General features: G+C 42.3%; 1 protein-coding gene across 1 annotated transcript; it reads left to right on the top strand.

Annotated features, from left to right (window-relative positions):
• Positions 1-1,142: 1,142 nt before the first annotated feature.
• LOC128366405 (girdin-like) lies at positions 1,143-19,219 on the top strand. Its single transcript, XM_053327107.1, has 29 exons — positions 1,143-1,205; positions 1,286-1,377; positions 3,024-3,129; positions 4,840-4,909; positions 5,505-5,563; positions 5,669-5,752; positions 6,049-6,189; positions 6,501-6,688; positions 7,733-7,814; positions 9,112-9,270; positions 9,512-9,658; positions 9,839-9,983; positions 10,658-11,311; positions 11,411-11,616; positions 11,715-11,909; positions 12,244-12,374; positions 12,658-12,799; positions 12,884-13,057; positions 13,335-13,496; positions 13,630-13,907; positions 14,130-14,273; positions 14,376-14,562; positions 14,666-14,811; positions 15,057-15,149; positions 15,713-15,924; positions 16,708-16,788; positions 17,388-17,615; positions 17,804-17,869; positions 18,117-19,219. Exons 1-29 carry the CDS (start codon positions 1,143-1,145, stop codon positions 19,217-19,219), a joined length of 5,538 nt encoding a protein of 1,845 aa, XP_053183082.1.
• Positions 19,220-19,243: the final 24 nt, after the last annotated feature.

Genomic DNA, 19,243 nt, shown 5'->3' with positions numbered 1-19,243 from the left:
CACAGGGTGGTGCTGTGGTCCTGTTACAGAAAACCTCTGGCAGTCAAAGTTTGGCATGATGAGTTCATGTTTTGTATTCAGTGGGAGGAAGAACATTTCCTCATCCCACTCATCCAGCTCGATTTTACACTCCGCATCTCCCTGAAATGGCCAAAATGTTGAGTATATCTGGTTATTTAATGTCGATGTGGCATTAATTAAGTTAGGAGAAATTTACTTGAAAATCAAAAATGAAGTTGGGGATGAAGAAAAACTTTGGTTATATTAACCAACCAGTAGCCTACTACATAACTAGTAGCCTATTAAAAGTCACTTAGCCACATGTTCCTAAATATATACATATATTTATATATTTTTTTAAATTATGACTCTTTATAGTTTCACAAAGTACAAAATGTCATCTGCAGCCAAGTGGCTAAATGGTGAGGTGGGTGTGTAACAGCAGTGTTGCTTTTGTTGTCGTGTGAAAGAGAGGCTGCTGCTGATGGGGAGGGGTGTGGGAGCGGTCACCATGGTAACAGATTAAAGGCAAAGATATTTCGGATCGCTCTATTAGCACTTCTGCTGCAGTGGGCTCAAACTATGAATCCTTAAGAGGAGGGACTCATTTATTTTGTCTAGATAAGTTGTTTTTTTGTTAAGACCGTGACATCTTTGGCCGAAATTGACACATTTTATTGATTGTTCTTTTCTTTCTTTTTTTTTAAATCATCCTAATACATCATTGTTAACTCTTTGTGAGTGACGAGCAGGGGAGCTGAGAGGAAGAGGAGGAGGAGGAGGGGTAAGTGGGGGGAACTGACGGCAGATGCCTTTGCAGCAGTGGACCAAGGAGGATGTGTGTGGTGTTGCGGGACAAAATGCGGATGGGATCGCGTTTCAACACTGACCTGGTGACGATTAAACTGACAGATCTCATGGATGTAGTGTCCAGAGGCGTCTGCGAGTGAAAACGCCGAGAGGAAATTCCCAACTAGTTTTAAATGAGATGGATGGGACGGGATCTCAGGCGACTTGAATGGTGCACTTCTTTTAGCTGACTTGTGAGGAAAATGTAGTTGCGAGGCTGCCAACAGCCTTCTCTTGATTGAAACAGCTGGGATATTCTGCTGAGATTAATCTCTCACCAACCTTGATTCACGATGGAAAGTGGAGTTTTTCTGCCCTCTCTGGATGAATTCATGCTGAGCCCTCTGGTCACTTGGGTAAGTAATGCAGGATGGACTCATTTTCCTGCCAGAGACTGTGATATCACAACTCACCCTGTACTCTCTGTGTTATCTAGGTGATGACATTTGTGCCAAATGATGGAGGCATTCAGTTGGACTTTTCTGAATTACTGGATGGTGTCTTTTTGAATGACATCATGAGCCAAATGTAAGTCGTGTCTTGGTGTCTATGGCTCACCTTATATCTCATTTGTCACATTTACATTTTAGGTTTTTGAACAGTGTCCAGATTGACATTCAGAAGAGCAGCCTGTGTTTTAAAACTGCATCCCAATCTGGACTATTGAGAGTATCTGTCATTCATTTATGATTAACTGTAAAGTTTGACTGTCAGCATGACCGCTATCAAACAGATTCGTCCCAATCAAACTTGAGTCTTTATGAGAATCACTGCAGGTATCTTTTCCCTCATGTCATCTACATCAGCAATTGAGTACCAAGCGTCTGCTAATATTCTTCTCCAAGCACCAACAGTACTGGCTTTGTCGCTCTGCAGTAATAAAGGGGATCTTTGTAGTCTGCAGCAGTCTTTAAATGCAACTTCCGCATGATTTACAGGTTAGAGTTCCCCCCCAAAAAATGTTAGAATTAGCATGAAAGTTATGGATGCACAACCTACACTGAGGGACATCAGCATGAAGAAGAAGACTAGACATGTGTCAGATCTGCTAAGACATGAGGGACATCATAGATACTGTCAAGATGCTACTTAAGAGATTATGATTTGAGGGCCGTATGTTCTGTGGGAATTACCCTCACCCTTAACAAACTCAAACTGATGGGCCACTGGCAGTTTACAGTTGTATCAAAAATTGGTGTGAATTGATGAGCAGCAAGACTTCCTGCTAGGATCCATTGACGCTCCAGACACTGAAGGTAGAATCTGAAATGAAAGAGTTGCAAAGAAAAGGTAAAAAAAATAGAAAAAAGAAAACTGATGACCCAATGCACTTGTGGATAATGCTGTCTAGCCACCCCAAGTCTACAGTAACCATTCATCCCACTTATCCCCCAGGGTCACAATAACCAGCTCTAAATGCAAAACAATGCTATGCTGAGGGGAGGGGAAGAGGCGGGATAATCTCTTGGATTGGGAGACCCTCTGGGATTATGGTCTTGTTGTTGGTGTTTGTGGCACCGGGACACAGATGGGAGGGAGGAGGGAGAGACAGACACAGGACAAACAGCACAGAGAGGGAGACAGGCTGACAGTGTGATGCACAGGAGAACTAGGTAGCATCTGCCTTTCTCTGTGTGTCTGTTGTCGGTTGTCTATCTGTCTTTCCTTCTGTCTCTTTACCTGAGATACAAGAAGCATGATCACGTTTTACATTTTGGTCCATCACTTTTTACTGTTTTATCACCAGCACCTGTTAAAAAACCACTGTAGCCATTGTCTGCACATAACACATACAGTTAGTATTTTATTTCAAACAGGTATCTTTTCTGGAGCAACAAGAAAGGAAGCAGACTGACCTATTTTTCTACACTGGGGCCCATGAATGATAACAGCATATTATGTGACAGTTAGTTACTACAGTAGGCCCATACCAACAGCTCAAGAATCCAACTAAAGGTTTTCTTTGGGGTGGAAAGTCTAACGTCACCCCATTTGGCTCAAAAACAGTTCAGTTTGGTGCCTGAAAGGAATGACGTCACACAGGCTAAAGTTAGAAATGAATAGAGACCTCATACATGTTTTTACGGCGTTCCACCCCAGTGACAGCCATTTATTTGTTTGGGAATAGCACAAATGTCGAGTTAAATGCTTTTATGTTGTTATCCCGTCTTCAGAAATCCCCCGGCTACACCTCAGGGTGCAAACAAGGTGAGCAGGGATCCAGGTCAGAGGATCCACAACCTGAACTTCCTTGTCCAACAAATCAAGACATATTATCTGGTGAGTGCGGGATGTTTCCCCCCCTTGGTTCTCAGCTATATGATATGTTATATAATGAATCGAAGCTACAGGCTGCTAAACTCTCCATCCCTCTTGACATGGGATTATGGTATGGGAACATTTGATTTGGATTTTTCTACTTTACCTCTACTTTGCATCTTGCAGGCATGCACACACACTGGATCACACACGCATAAACCTGATAGTTGTGTCCCAGAAGCTCATCTAGTTCTTCCTAAGATCCATGCCCTAAATATCAGTCATGTCAACATCTGTGTAATCAGCACAGGAGCAAGTTAGAGCGCAGTAGCAGGCCGCAGTAAAGCCGCGGTCACAGAGCTTTAGAGTGACACATTTGAAGCACGAGACACTGCAGGGGCCGACACCACGGCTGGTGAATCTTGGATTTTCTGTCTGTGTCAGAGTAATTAAGTACAATTTGAGCTAAGCTGTCTTCTGTTAAGAGCTGTTGAGATCATAAAAAAAGTAATTTCACTGGAGATGGAACAATCAAGTTCTTTAGATAAGCACAGTAAAGGAATGATGGCTTCTTATCATTTTGTCTCACCACAGATGTTATCTTTAACATCGAGTCTATTTATTGCTTGTACTGAAGTTGCTCTGAGTAAAAGTTTGGTTTGTTCTTAAATGTTATCAGTCAGAGTTCACTCTGATGTTTCAACACAGCTTTCACCCCCCAAGCACTTGAACCTGAAGCAAATAGAAATGACAGAGTTCAGTAATGCTTCCTTTTTGCTAAGAGAAAATCATGAGGAAAGTTAATGTACTTCATACTGTTGTAGAAAATGTCGATGAAGCTTTTGCATATTTAAACTGCTGCTGCTGTTATGTGAAAACCATTCCAGTGTAATTTTGGGGTATTTTTGTGCAGTAAGGTCAGCTGGGGGGCTTTAAATTATTCACTGGTGGAAAAAAAAACATGACATTTTCTACGACTGGAGCGTATTATACTTGTAGCTGAACAGTAAGATGCTGCAGTGAAGTGTATCTCTGACTTATTTAGATTTGCACCCTGAATTATCCTCAAATCAAATATCCTGATCTGAATATTCTAATAGTGCTAAACACTTGAGACTTAATCTAAGCTCCACACCCCGTAACCGCAAATAAATGTGGAAAATAGAGGATGATGGGAGAGTCATGACCAGTTAGTTGAACTTTCCCAAACGGTCACAGTGGCAGTCATTGGAAAATGTGGTGCAGGCTCGCTGTACTGCATCAAAAGGCTAAATGATGCCAGTCAACTGTACTGTAGGTTTCCTTTCACATGGGAATAAGTAATTGTTTCCTGAACTTCACTGTTCCTCATCAGGAGCTATTAGCAATCATCAATTACACCGCACACACACACACTAGTGCTTACACACATACTATACGTGCACTCATAAAGACGAGCCACTTATAGCTGAAAACAAGGCTGCAGCAAACAGTTTTGGGGGATTTCACCACTGCACCGGGGAAACTGGCTCTGTCATCGACCCATTCAGAGCACTCACTCGTTTGTTGGCTGCGGTTCTATACATGCGTCTAAGCAGCCGCTATGTGCTGTACATACATACATCCCTGTCCATTCAGGCACTTTGGCTAGACCGCAAGAAGGGTTTCATTCTGTTCTCGCCTTAGTTTGGCCAAAATGTGCTTATCTTCCTTTTTTCCCTCGTCCCTCTCTCTTTCTCTTTTTCTTCACAGGATAATCTGAGACAATTGATAATGACTCCTTTGCCAAACGTGTTGCTGCTTGGCAGGACTCCTTACTGTGGTATGCTCTTTTATTAGTGTTCCTCCTCTCTCTTCTCTAGTGGAGCTGCAAAGTCAGTATAAGGTTGGAAGCCTGATGAGTGTTTGCTGATACTCAATACGCACTGCATTGATTTTTCAGTGCAGAGTTAGATATGTGTATGGATCTGGATCATTTACTGGCTGCTTGTAAAATTTGAGGAAATTAAGAGTTTAATTAAAAGAAAAAGATTTTCATAATTTGAAAGAAATGTTACAACAACCCTGACAATTAAAGTAAAGTGTGCAGCACTATCAATGCAGATCAAATGATTATCTTTGTGGCTAAGTGCTGAACAATGAACATCATTCAGCATTTTATCCCCAAAATGGTTGGTTGAAATATTCACACACAGTCTGTCTTGGCCAGTCCTATACCGTTTTAATTCAATTTCACTCTATCAGTCTGATAACCACACTGGCATGTGATGTTAAGGCTTTGGTAACTGATGACCCAAATTCACCAACCAGCACTCTATTTCACTTCAATCCATGCCAGCAGCCTTTAGTGCTTTCATCTGATAAGTTACACATCACAGATAATTAACTTTTTATTACATGCCTATCTGTCACTACAGAACAAAGTTTGGAGGAGATGAAGAAGCTTTTGCTGTTACTGTTGGGATGTGCAGTCCAGGTAAAAACTGTCTGAAACTTGAGTGCAGTGTATGCAGAATAACCTATTTTTCCACCCCAGAACCAGGCTGCATGAGCTAATTCATTATTTTATTCTCATTGTCAGTGTGAGAAGAAAGAGGAGTATATCGAGATGATCCAGACGCTTGACTTTGACACAAAAGCAGCCATAGCTGTGCACATCCAGGAGGTATCTGATTTCTTCTCCCTGGGAAAAATGAAAAATGAAGGCCAAATGACATGTTAGCTATGTTAGCTGAAATGGACATATAACTTAAGAAAAGCACAGATTATAGCAGTTACTCTGAGGTTAAAAACAACTCATATCACAACCATGTCTTCAATGTTTTGGCAGGATTTATTTGTAACTGAAGCACTGATTATGATATTCAATCATCAAGATGATCACCATGTGATTATGTGTTCTTGCATATTATATTTCTCTTTCCTTTTGTACCCTGACTGTCACGTTTCAATATTTTCCAGTTGACTCACAGTCAAGAGAACGTGCTAGATCTGCAGTGGCTTGAGTCTAGTGAAGTGAACACAGATGAGCTGGAGGCCATGGCGAGAAACATGGCCATGCACCTCCGACACCTGCTGGATCAGAGGGACACCCACCTGGAGGTGCTCATGTTTGTTTTTCATTACTAATTATAAGTGTTTAAAATGAACTAATATATTAACTGCATTTTTCTGTGAATTTGGCATTTTATCTGAACCTCTGTATAATCCAAACCTACACATGCAGTTGTACTTTGGCTATGAAGTCCATGGTGAAAATGTAAATCACTGTGGACATACTTGATCATCACAGTGACGCTATTTAAATCAACAAGCAATGCTTCCAGTGCACAGATGTTGATGCGAAATTAGGTATTGAGGCTAATCTGGTCATCTGTAACCTGTTGCATTCCTCTGTCTCGTCCTTTTTGTAGACTATAGCAGAGTTAACGCAGGAAAAGGAAGGTGTGGTTAGCTTGCTCAGTAGCCCTTCCAGCCCACAGTCTGCCAGCTTTCCCCACACCTTGCAGCAGCAGCAGCAGCAGCAGGCCGGGACACAGCAACACCTGGCGGTGGAGCTGGCTGATTCTAAGGCCAAAATCAGGCGACTTAGACAAGAGCTGTGAGTACCGCAGTCACCACTGCTAGCTAGCTATGTCACCAAAAAAATGTGTTTATTTATAAAAATAAAAAAATATATAATGCAGTTTAACATTAGAAGATGAGGGGAAAGTATAGAAATGTATTTATATACATGAACATACATATAATTTACATAATCAGGACAGCAGAACATTTTCATTTTATGTAGCATCTTTTACTGTTCTACAGTCAAAAAAACATCACACAGAAAATATGCTAATGAATAAGAAAACAAAAAGGAGCTGTATCATCTTAGCTTAAGGTTGTCCTTTCCCAAAATAGATAATGTATTATATAATCTCTCTGCATGGCATAAATATGTGGGTTGGTAAAGAAGCTGAGGTAGCCTCTTCTCTGGGGAACTTCCAATAAAGAGTGAATGAGAGAGAGAGAGAGATATTACAGGATAAGAGATGCCCTGGGGGGTTTTGGCCCACATTAATGCCTGCCTGGCAAGTTCCATAGCTGTGCACTACCACTGACCCACATTGGCTCTGCATATCTGCAGATATTGCATGCACGCACAGACACACACACAGACTAACCCTGATCCGATCAAGACCTCAACTCTATCTCTATCCCCATCTTCTTCAGTTTATTGTCCTCACTTGATGGGATGCTCAGATTAACATACTGTTCCCTCTGAGCAAACACAATGTCATATAGAGCCATAAAGTATGGCTTAACTTTGAGCTTTTGACTTGCCCTGGCCTTTTCTATACATAGACTGTATGCATCTGAATCACATATCTGTTTCTCATTGACAAAATAATAAATTTACAGTCTAAAAAAAAACCAAAAAACAACATATAGGTTCAATGAAGTTCAGATATAGGGAAAATGCTTGTGTTATAATCCTTTATGTGTAGATTTGTGAGATGCAACCACCAGCAAAAATGGAATGTGTGTATATGTGACTGCTGTATAGTCATTTAAAGTAATTAATTACATTGATGAAAGTCAATGCAGAAAAATAGTAAGTAGTGCACACTAACCTGCCTGCACTGTTCACCTGACCCAACAGAGAGGAGAAGAGTGAACAGATGCTGGACTGCAGACATGAGCTGGAGAATATGGAGGCAGAGCTGAAGAGGATCCAGCAGGAGGTTTGAAGTCAAAGAAGACAAAGAATAAATTACAGTTCCTTCTAATAGTGACACACAGTAACCTTCTGACTGCTCTACAGATTATACAGATTAATGCGCACCATACTTTGCTGCAGAACAGTGATTAATGACAGCAAATTTAAACCTCTGAACTCTGACTCAAAGATAGAACTGAAGCTTCTGTGGATTTATCTGAACAGGAAATCCCAATTAGTGTTCTCTGTTAAAGGCATACTATGCAGGATCTAAAATAATGTAAAGATACATACATAAATTATCCCTCTCAATCATTACTTATGAACCACTAGAGATGTGTGGAAGTGCACTGTGTGCTTTCTGCCTGTACTTTCTTATTTTGTTATTATTTTGCTGTGCTCAGAGCATTTCTAGGCATCAACGCTCCGACCAATAACAGCACGAGGTCGGGAATCTTTAAAAATGTAGCAACCAGATTATATTCCTGTTTTTTGTGTGCTTCAGTGTTTCCTTTTAAATGCTTACCACTGTTGAAAGCCAGGGGGTGCCATCTTTAAATGATGTGTTTATAAACAGCAACAGACAAATCCTACATAGTATGCCTTTAAAGCCTTGTAGCTTAGGCTGGCTAGATTAGTTAGCATGGTTCATATGTTTTCAACAATACCTGAAATTCAAAGCAGCATTGATAAAGATGATATGTCAGAAGTGTTAAAAAAACAGTTAGTTATTTATACAGTACATCCAGCAAACATGGAAAAGCCGGAACTATTAATTTGGAATCATGTTTCTGGCCAATATTCACTCTCATTTTAGTTCTGTTGTGGTTTCTACAAAATCCAAAGAAAAAAAATCTGGCTCTTTATCTTCTAAATGCTCCACTTTATACTGCCATTTGGTGCTGGGCAGGTAGCATAGAATGGGTTATCGGGTTAGAGAGGATTATCAGAGCTTCAGCTATCTGCTGCATCTGAAAATGATGCTGTAGAGAGTGATGAGAGTGAACCAAAACAGTGCATTTGTGGGCTGTAAAACCAAAGGAATGATCTTAAAGTCAACGCTCAATAGTTTTGACTAGAGCTGTACAGTCAGGTGATGAATCTTTGTGGCTTCATCACTGCTTGCAACCCCTTTTCACATACATATAGTCATTTATTTAATTGTTAGTATAAAAGTATTGATGACTGTAACGTTAAATACCCCATCTTGTCCAAAACAGCTGCTCCACAGTAAAGACTAGCTGAGAAAGAATGGTGCAGAGCTGCATTTATTTAAAGTTTTAGTTTGCTATAAATCACAACTCTGTCTGAACTTTCACCAGAACTCCCAGTTGCTTGTGGATGCCCGTGCAGCCCGCACCTACCGTGACGAGCTGGATGCCCTGAGAGAGAGAGCCATCAAGGCAGACAAGCTGGAGAGTGAAGTGGGACGCTACAGAGAGCAGCTGCACAAGATGGAGTTTTACAAGGCCAAAGTGGAGGTTGATGCAGTATAAATATTTAACCAGTGAATTTTGAGACATTATTTTGATCATATATGCTTACTCTGGTGCACCAATTATATATGAATACATTTTAAGATTATTTCTTGGATGATATCCTTACACATGGACATAGAAATGTGAAAGATTGAAATTAAGAGAAACAAATTTCAATACACTGACTATTGGTGAGTGGAAGTAAAATATATATGATTTAAAGGATGTGTTCTTTGTATCTCAGGAGCTAAAGGAGGATAACAGGGTGCTACAGGAGACCAAAGAGGTGCTGGAGGATCAGTTGGAAGGCTGGAGGGCACGCTCTGATAAAATTCACCAGTTGGAGAAGCATGGCCTTCTGCTGAAGGGCCGGATCCATGACATGGAACAGGTCAGCAATCTGCACACTAAGTCTTGTGTTAAACCACAAATGACAACACAGATCAGTGGTATATATCTCAAAACTCATCATGAGATCAACAAGTCCTCCTTGAGTCTTAATGGACATCTTGTACATGTATCAGCTTGGATTGAATCCTTGATCACTGATAACTTTGTGTCTCCACTTCAGGAAAGAGAGGCTGATCGGAGGCGCATTGAGGAGTTGCAAGAAGAGAACCTGGCTCTGTGTTTGGCACAGAGGAGGAGCATGGAGGAGTCCCAGCATCTGGGCTGGGAATTAGAGCAGCTCTCCAAGACCACTGGGGACTCTCAGGGTAAAGACTGATATTGAGATGAAGTAATGGATGTTAATGGTTGGATAGGTAGACCAGATAATTATGGAGATGGTTATGTATATCATGGTAAGATGTGTGTGCATCATTTCTTCCATCAAACAAATATTTCTATTGTGTTGACAGACCTAAGAACAAAAGTCAAAACATTTTTGTGTCTTTGCATCTTTTGTGTCTATAGAAAAGTGAAGTAGTTTTGTGTAGCCTACTTTGTCTCCATTACTGGATGTGGGATCCAGTGAAGTAGTTTTGTGTAGCCTACTTTGTCTCCATTACTGGATGTGGGATCAGGAGCAGAACAAAAACAATTAAAACCATCTCCCATGGCAGACCTAAGTACTAATTTACCAATTTTATTTATACATTTATTCCATTTTCTAATTTAAGGATTAGTAGAGTATTACAGTTAGATTACTGTATCCATTTTTATATATATGAACACAGAAATTGCACTTATTGGATCTAAGGTTCAATTCCTCCCTCTACAAAGAAAGAGAGTATTTCCCTATCTTTGAGTGGAGCTCCTACTCATACTATATCACTAATTTAATAGACTAAATGAGTATATCTGTGTATATTGGTTTTTCCTCACGTCAGTCTCGGGTTCATACTTTCCTTGGACCCAAAGTTAACTTCCATAATGTGTTTGTCTAAAGGCCAGCAGACTCTGAGTGAGGAGGTGAGTGAGAGGACCTGTAGTCGCATGCTGAAGCTGGAGAAGGAGAACCAAAGTCTCCTAAGGACCATAGAGGATCTCAGAGCTGCCTCTCTAAATAACAACACACAGCCCAAACACAGCAATCACCATAACTGTGACCATGTCTGCCAGGTGGTCTATAGCGCTAACAACTGTACCTCATCAACAGACAAACTCACAGGCTTACAAACTTCCTCCTTGAATATAGAAAACCACACCGATGTATCTCCTCTCAGTACAATAACACAGCAGATGCCCAATGGAGATTCAAAATGCCACCACGAAGAAGAGAGTGAGATCCTTCTCACAGATAATTCACACCTTCATATTCAGGAGAAAGGACAGCTGGAGGGCGGAGTCAGCGGAGATCATCTCAAAGAACTAATGTCTGATCTGGAAGTGTTAGAAAACCATCACAATAGACACCATTGTTTTGTTGGATCACGTGATCACTCCCCTGGCTCAAAGAGCAGCAGCCCCTGCCACGACAGCATCTTCACAGGTCTGCCAACACGCTCGTCCTATGCCAGCAAGCACACACAGCGGCTGGAGGCCAAGTGCAGGGCCCTGGACACTGTTAATCAACATCTACAGATTTCCCTTGACAACACTGGTAGGTGTTATACATTACAATGGTGTCTTCAAATAATAAGTAACACCCTCACAGGCTCCACATTTATTTATTTTTTTATTTATTTTTTTATGTCTTTAGACCGAAAAGTCCAGCGTCTGGAGGCAGAGGTTCAGGAGCTAGAGGCAGAGAACCAGAGTCTACAGGCCACCTTGGAGGAACTTCGGATCTCTGCAAGACGCCTGGAACAACTGGAGACAGAGAAGCAGAGTCTGGAACAAGAGACCACAGCCCTGGAGAAGGACAAGAGGCAGCTGGAGAAAGAGAATCGTCGACTCCGTCAGCAGGTAGATACAGTAGGCCTGTTTTCTAGGAGCAGATAATATCATCAAATATTCCTGATGTTTGAATTAAAGGACCACTGTTCCACCTTCTTCTGTTGCAGACTGAAATCCAGGAAGCCAATTTGGACAGCAGTAATGTCTGTATGGCAAGCCTGGAAAGGGAGATGCGCTTTTTAGTCAAGGAGGTGGAGGGGTTAAGGGAAACTGCTGAGAGGGTCAAAGGCCTGGAGAGAGACAACAGAGAACTGACCAAGCAAGCTGCTATCGACCAGAGGACCCTTGCCACCCTCAGAGAGGTGAGGATAGGAAGTCTGGGCTGCCCAGCTTACGCTGACTGGATAAGTAATCCGCCCTGACCTACTCTGAAATTTCACTGATAATGCACTGCTTCCTCTTGGATTTTATACAGCAGCTTTGCACGTGCATTCCACGGGGACATAAGCTTTAGCTTTGACTGGATTTGATACATGCACATTTACAAACACATACATCATGATCCATAAAGTAGGATCCAAAACAAGTAACTGAATACAAGCTGACTACAAACACACATTAAAACATTTTTTCTCCCTAATATGAACAAAATCTGTTTTTTTAAATAACATAAAATTCTGTTAAATATGTGCCTAGGAGCTTGTGAGCGAGAAGCTGAAGACCCAGCAGAGAGACAATGAACTAGAGAGGATGACCCATGAGCTAGAGATGAAGATCCTGAACCAGGAGAGCACAGAGCAAGCGGAACAAGATGCACCAGACAACAGGTTCATACATACAGCTTGAAATTTGTATTATTTAGATTATGGAACTCTTGAAATTAGTATTAGTAGTAATAGTAGTAGTAGCAGTATTATTATTATTATTATTATTATTATTATTATTATTATTATTATTATTATTATTATCATTATTATTATTATTATTATTATTATTTTGAAATTCAGATGATGTTGGTGCTTGAATGCTGTTACTAGATTGAGTTTTTAGGAGCTGAATTCTGGGATAAATAAAGTTGTCTGAATTTGAATGAAATCATTCTCCGAGCAGCAGGTTTAAGATGCTGGAGTCAGAGCTGGAGTCGTCCCTGAAAATGTCTCTTCAGATTAAAGAGGACAAGATGGCCGCCCTGGAGGCTCGTCTGCAGGAGTCCTCCACCCTCAACCAGCAGCTACGCCAGGAGCTTAAGAATGTAAATGGTGTCAACAAAGTTCAGCTTTACAGGCCTGTTAGATCTTCTCCAGATTCAAGTGTTTGACCCCTTTCCATCACACAGGTGAGGCTGAGCTATGAGGCCCTGCAGCAGAGGCAGGAGGAGGAGTGGACAGCAGTAAGCACCACCCCTCCGAGAGAGACAGGCAAGGTGATGAGTGAATGGCTGCGTGAAAGCCAGGAAGCCACGAAGGAGCTGCTGAAGCTCAAAGACCGCCTCATTGAAGTAGAGAGGAATGTAAGTGGCTGCCAACCTTTATTCTTTATTGAGCTTAAGGATCTTAAGGATGGCCCTTATGGGATTACATTATATGATTGATCCTTTTACACAGCAGAATTCTTGTTTGATGCCCACTTAATGTTGTCAATAGAACAGACATCGTTTTAACGATAACATTACACTACTGGCTGTTATGTTGTTTCACCTGCAGACAACACTGTTGCATTTCACTGTGGTCAGAAAACTAACTTCCCCTCTCCTTTCCTCTCCTCTCCTCTCCTCCTCTTACATACAGAATGCGACACTAGAGGCAGAGCGCCAGGCTATGCAGGCACAGCTGAAGCAGCTAGAGAGTCAGTCTGACAGCCAACAGGCTCAGATTCTCGCCCTGCAGAGGCAGGCTGCCTCACTGCAGGAAAACAATACTACCTTGCAGACACACAATGCTAACCTGCAGGTACCAGTACAACACACTCTATTCTCTGTAGTGAACATTACATAACAGCCTTCTCATGTATTCCTGATATAGTCCTACATGATTCTTTATTAAGCTTTTTCATCAGCATTAACTGGTCCTCTTAATTCTCCAGGTGGAGAAATCCACTCTGAACTCCCAGAGCGCCTCCCTCATGGCGCAGAATGTTCAGCTGCAGCACCAGCAGTCAGGGACAGAAGGTGAGCGGGACAGCGCCATACGTGAACGCGAAGAGCTGCGCAGTGCCCATGAGCAGTTATTACGTGATCACGAGCGGCTGGCAGCTTTGCATGAGCGGCAAGCCATGGAGTACGAGGTCCTGATGGGCAAGCATGGCTGTCTGAAAAATGTCCACCGCACTCTGGAACTGGAGCATCGCACACTGCAGGACAGGTGAAGAGACAGGGCATCTGAGGTTGATAGAGAGAATATGATAGAAGGTCTTCTGCTTAACTGATTAATTGCAATGTTATTAGCACATTAGTTTTCACTGAATCACTAGGAGTGATTGATTCTTTGATGGTTGAATTTCATATTTTTCTCCTGCTGTATAAGATCAGTTTAAGATGATTTGGCTGTCAAAAGTGCACTTAAAGATCACCTTCACATATTCAGGTACAACAGCCTGTTGCAGCAGCGGACAAAGCTAGAAGACCTGGAGAAAGCACTGAAGGAGGAGCAGATGAGGATGGCTCTGGAGAAGGAACAGCACAGGAGCACTGCTGCTGAATGCTGCAGGCTCCGTGATGAGAAAGACTGGTGAGGAGGCACAGGCACATACACACTAATTGACATTCACTTCCACCTACACATAAATAAAAGCCCATGCATACATTTACTCACACTGTCGATATTTTTCAGGTTGAACCAGACGTACCGTCAGCTTCTTTACGACAACGAGTTGCTGACAGTGGATCACAAGCAGCTCAAGGGCCAGCTCAATGAGGCCAAGCTGGAGCACACCTGGCTGGAGGCCGACTTCTCCAAGCTCAAAAAGGAGTTTCAGCAGCTGGACATCACCTCCACAAAGCTCACCAACCAGTGTGAGGTAGGTACATGCAGCAAGCCGATCTGGCCTTTGTAATTTCATCATTGACGTAATTCACATTCATAGTTATGCATGTCCACCTGCTTGTTTTTGTGATTTTTAGTTGCTGAGCCAGTTGAAGGGCAACTTGGAGGAAGAGAATCGCCATCTGCTCACCCAGATTGAGACCCTGATGCTGCAGAACCGAACCTTGTTGGAGCAGACTATGGAGAGCAAGGATCTGTTTCACGTGGAGGAACGACAGTATATGTAAGCAGACTTTACCAAAACATATCATATTATACCATACTGTGATCATTTGTGCTGGTGAAGATACACGGGCACTGGAGAGGACGATGAGCCACATGTAGAGACTGGGCTAACCATGACAAAATGTATTTCAATTAAATAGAGTTTGACTTACAATATTTTGCTAATGAGCTAACACATTAGTGCTCAGTGTTTGATTATAATTGAGGATCTATTTATCTTCTCTCTCTGTGGTCTCTGTTCAGTGACAAGCTTAATGATTTGAGGAGGCAGAAGGAAAAACTGGAGGAGAAAATAATGGACCAGTACAAGTTTTATGAGCCCTCACCTCCTCGCAGGTAAGTTGCATATAATAGTGGTAACTACTTTATTTAACCATTATAGCTGGAAGAACCTCCCATAAGTATCTATTGTTTAATCTGAATGTTAGAAAAACATTATGAAGAAACACAGAGTGGTGTAGCTCATGTTTAATGTGATGAACAGCAAATAAATCAGCAACTGTTTTGATGACCAAATAATAATTTCAGTCATTGTCTGAGCAAAAATGCTAAAAACTTGCTGGTTGCAGCACCTCAAATGTGAGTATTTCATAATTTTCTGTGCCATGCATGATTGTAAACTTAATATCTGTAGATTTTTGGATTGTTAATGAGAAAAATTTGAAGGTGCCACCATAGGCTCTAAGGAATTATAACTGTCATTTTTCACTGTTTACATTTCATAAACAAAAAATTATTTCGCAGATTAATTTATAATGAAAATAATGGTTAGTTGCAGCCCTATCCAGTTGCTAGTGGTGACAGGCAACATTTAAACCAAGAAGTAAATGTAGCTGAGATGATATTGGGTGGTAGATATGCTTCTCATTCATTTGTCTTGTATATCTGCTCGTCCACAGGCGGGGGAACTGGATCACTCTGAAGCTTAAAAAGCTGATCAAATCCAGTAGCCGTGAGCATGGACTTGAGCGTCCTCCCACACCAACACACTCAGGTGTTAATGAGTCACACCTCTCCTGTCAAGACAACGGCTCCTTCATCAGCTCAGATGGCTCTGGAGGCTCAGGCTCTACTTCAGTAGGAGATGCCATCTCACCCCAACGTAACAGCAGTGAGTATGGGCTTCTTGAATTCACCAGGTCATCTTTCATAAACTTGACAGAACCTGTTTCATCAAAATACCAATGTCCCTTCATCACCACTTCAGCCATAGACCAGGAAGTAAGAGCCAAGCCATGTATCCCACCAAGGAGACGACCAGGATTGATGTCCTTCCTTGAAGGAAGGATATCTTCCCCAAATCTAACAAAACTATGCCCTTCACCTCAGTGTTTTCTAATGACACACAAAAACTCAAATTAAAGTATTTTTAATTAAAATCTGTTTTAGCACCGTCTTCATGTGCTCTTTTTTGTTTAGTCACATCCACCATACACAACCCTCATGCACTGTGTCCTGAACAAAATGTTTTTAATTGCTTTTTATTAAGTAATTAAAAAAATTATATTATAAAAAATATTTATAAGTAATAAAGCTATATTAATAGTTGCTTGAGATGTGTAACCTTTTATAAACCCTTATAAACGCAGAATGAGATCTTAGTCATTCAAAGGTCAGAGGTGATTGAGTTCAGTGTGTTAAGAAGGAAGCATATGTTGTGTGTGTCATTCTTCCTGATGCATGATGTGTGTGAACTTTCCTCAGCAGTCCACAATTTGTCTCCCCTGTGTCTTTCTCGTGTGTTAATGTATTTCTTCACTCCTTCCATCTCTCCTTCCCTTGTATTCTACCTCCCTTCCTACATACCTCCCTCCCTGTACCCTCTTTCTCTCTCTCTGCTTGCATCCATCACCTCTTGTCCACCTCCCTTGTGGCCGCACTTGCTGTTAAATAGCCACACTGAAAATGTTTCCCCGTATGAGGAACAGGCTGAAGGACAGAGACAAAGTCAAGTCCCTCTTCCGCCGTTCCATGTGTAAGAATTACTGTGGTCCAGTGTTTGATCCCACCTTGATTGTAGCCTTTTATTTCACTGCTAACTCACCAATACTAGCTGTGCCTTTGCTTTATGATTTTCACCATCTACTACATGCCATAATGCTAAAGCAACTGTAGTTTAACTGCATTATTCTCAGCAAGCATTGATTCCCAGCACATATAAAACCAGTGGTCTTGTGTAACACCATTTAACTACAATAACTTTAAATCATTTGATATTGATATTACACTTTTAAGAATCTGCATCAGTCCCTTTCCTGCAAAGCGGCTGCATTTGAATATCTGGGATATTTTTATCAGAACAACAGAGGTCAAAGAAATGCTGCATTGCAGGAGGACATTGATGCCACATGAGCTCTGTCCTACCAGGAGCCAGCTGCACTATAGGGAAAGATTAACAGTGTAATACTAAAAATATAGACTATTGTACTGTATGGTCTAAGGAGAAAGCGAACCATCAATGTTTTCCATAATGCAGAAAGCAAAATCCCTCATTATCTCCATGAGCAATTTCACCTGTCTACCCCCTCCCTCATCCACCTCCCACTTGTTCCACTCCTCCGTCCAACAATGCAGCACTGAGCAGCTTGGCGTGCCCCCCGGCCCCGTCCGAGGACAAGCGGCGGTCAGAGAGCTCAGAGCAGCTGGATGGGGACAGGAAAGATACATTGACCTCATCCTTTAGCACATCCATCTTGTCCATCCTCCACCTTCATTCCACCAGTCCTCCATCTGGCCATCTCGACATCACAGCCACTGACACTGCTGAGATTGTTCCAGATGTTTCTGAGCTGTGGGTCACAGGTATAGGCATTCATAAGCCATTGTTTCATTTGACATCATCTGCATTTGTAGAGAGGAGTAGAGCAACACATGCTTGTGCTTTTTTTATTTATTTAAACGCGTCGCAGCTATTGAAAAGACTGACATGAAGAACTTCACCTATATCCCTTCAGTGATTTCTCATTTTGTTTATAATTTATGTCCCGCAGACAAGGATTCAAATGATAGTGCTGTGCCATCTGGATATGAGGACAACGACGAGCTGCAAAACCACGGTAAAGCCCTGTGGACACTCATTTAGAGGATTCTGCAAGCATACAGATGTATTACCAGCCCAGGAATTAGAGTAAATCCATCAAATCGCAATCATGACCTTGTTTCATATTAATCTGTATGCTGACCCAAGAGGCCAGGCCTGACTCTGCTGCCCTCTGTTGTTCATAACGAATACTATGTTGATACACATGAAATAGACATGTAGTCCTATAGAGATAATAATTTTATTTTTTACTTTCTCTCCAGGGATCAACGTGGTCCAGAGTCGAGCCCAAAGCGAGAGCAGCGGTGAGTTCAGCCTGAGCCTGGATAATGAGCCCTGGTCTAATGGCAGCAGCCCTGTCCAGCAGCCTCAGTCACGCCGCTCCTCCTACCAGCCACCCAGTGATACCTCCACCCCCCAGCACACACAGAAGCAACAGCACACCAGCTCTTCTGCTATACACAAGGAGAAAGCCTCCACCATTCCCATTACCAAGAGCCAGAATTCAGATCCACAGCCCGTACCAAAACAGAAAGAACCTGGCCTAGGTCAGGACTTCTGGCTCACTAGGGGTACAAAGAGCATCAGGAGGGGACCAAGAGGAAAAGTGACACGTCGCTCATCAGATTCAACAGGCACGGTCAGAATAAACCCAGGGTTCAATGGGATCCATTCAAAATCAAGCCCTAGCAAAGGTGAAATCACCCGAGCCACGGTTTGTTCACCGATTACTGTGTTGTATGTTCAGGGTAAGTCATCCTCAATGTCTGGCTGCCTTAACTGTTTCTCCAGCCCTCTGGGTAAAGAGGTAAGACTAAAGGGGCCCAGGTCCCCTAAAAGTCTCCCTCGTGCCAGCAGTGTCATTTCCACAGCCGAGGGTTCGTCCCGTCGCTCCAGCATCAACAGCGACTGCAGGGTGGCAGTAAAGACTGAACCACTCCCCGTCCGGGTCTCAGAGGAGAGCAGTAATCAGGAGCAGCAGGAAACAGCCGATCAAGAACCAGATAAAGAGCCTGAGCCCACTCCTCCGGTCAAACCTCCCAGAGAGCAGGGGAACATTGTTGCCACAGACCGCCCCAGATCCCCTGTGCAGGAGCCACTTTTCGGCTCCTCGTTCACTTTCAACTCTGTCTTCTCTAACACCATCTTCAGTGATTCTGTGGTGACTACCGCGAAGAGTCTGGATGCACTTGAGAGCAACCAGACCTTCCTCTGTCTCAATTCATCTCTGGTGAAAAACTGTCCCCTTGTGAGCCAGGAGTCTCAAACGTCGCAAACACTGTTCAACATGGAAAATGGCCCGAGTCAAAATGTAGAACATACAGCTGGGCTGGAGGAGAAGGACAAACCGCTCACTATTGCATGAAAGCAGCTGTCACTCTTATTTTGT

The sequence above is a fragment of the Scomber japonicus genome, chromosome 2, assembly GCF_027409825.1.
Source record: "Scomber japonicus isolate fScoJap1 chromosome 2, fScoJap1.pri, whole genome shotgun sequence".
NCBI classification, from domain to species: domain Eukaryota; kingdom Metazoa; phylum Chordata; class Actinopteri; order Scombriformes; family Scombridae; genus Scomber; species Scomber japonicus.
The sequence above is the reverse complement of the archived record's forward strand: the minus strand, read 5'-3'. Positions and strand labels throughout refer to the sequence as shown.

Bases quoted from the DNA above. Each gene is read 5' to 3' on its own strand.
- LOC128366405 (XM_053327107.1), top strand. From the start codon at position 1,143: ATGGAAAGTGGAGTTTTTCTGCCCTCTCTGGATGAATTCATGCTGAGC. The intron at 9,984-10,657 runs GTAAAGACTGAT...GTTTGTCTAAAG, and splicing joins GACCACTGGGGACTCTCAGG to GCCAGCAGACTCTGAGTGAG. The intron at 13,058-13,334 runs GTAAGTGGCTGC...TCTTACATACAG, and splicing joins TCATTGAAGTAGAGAGGAAT to AATGCGACACTAGAGGCAGA.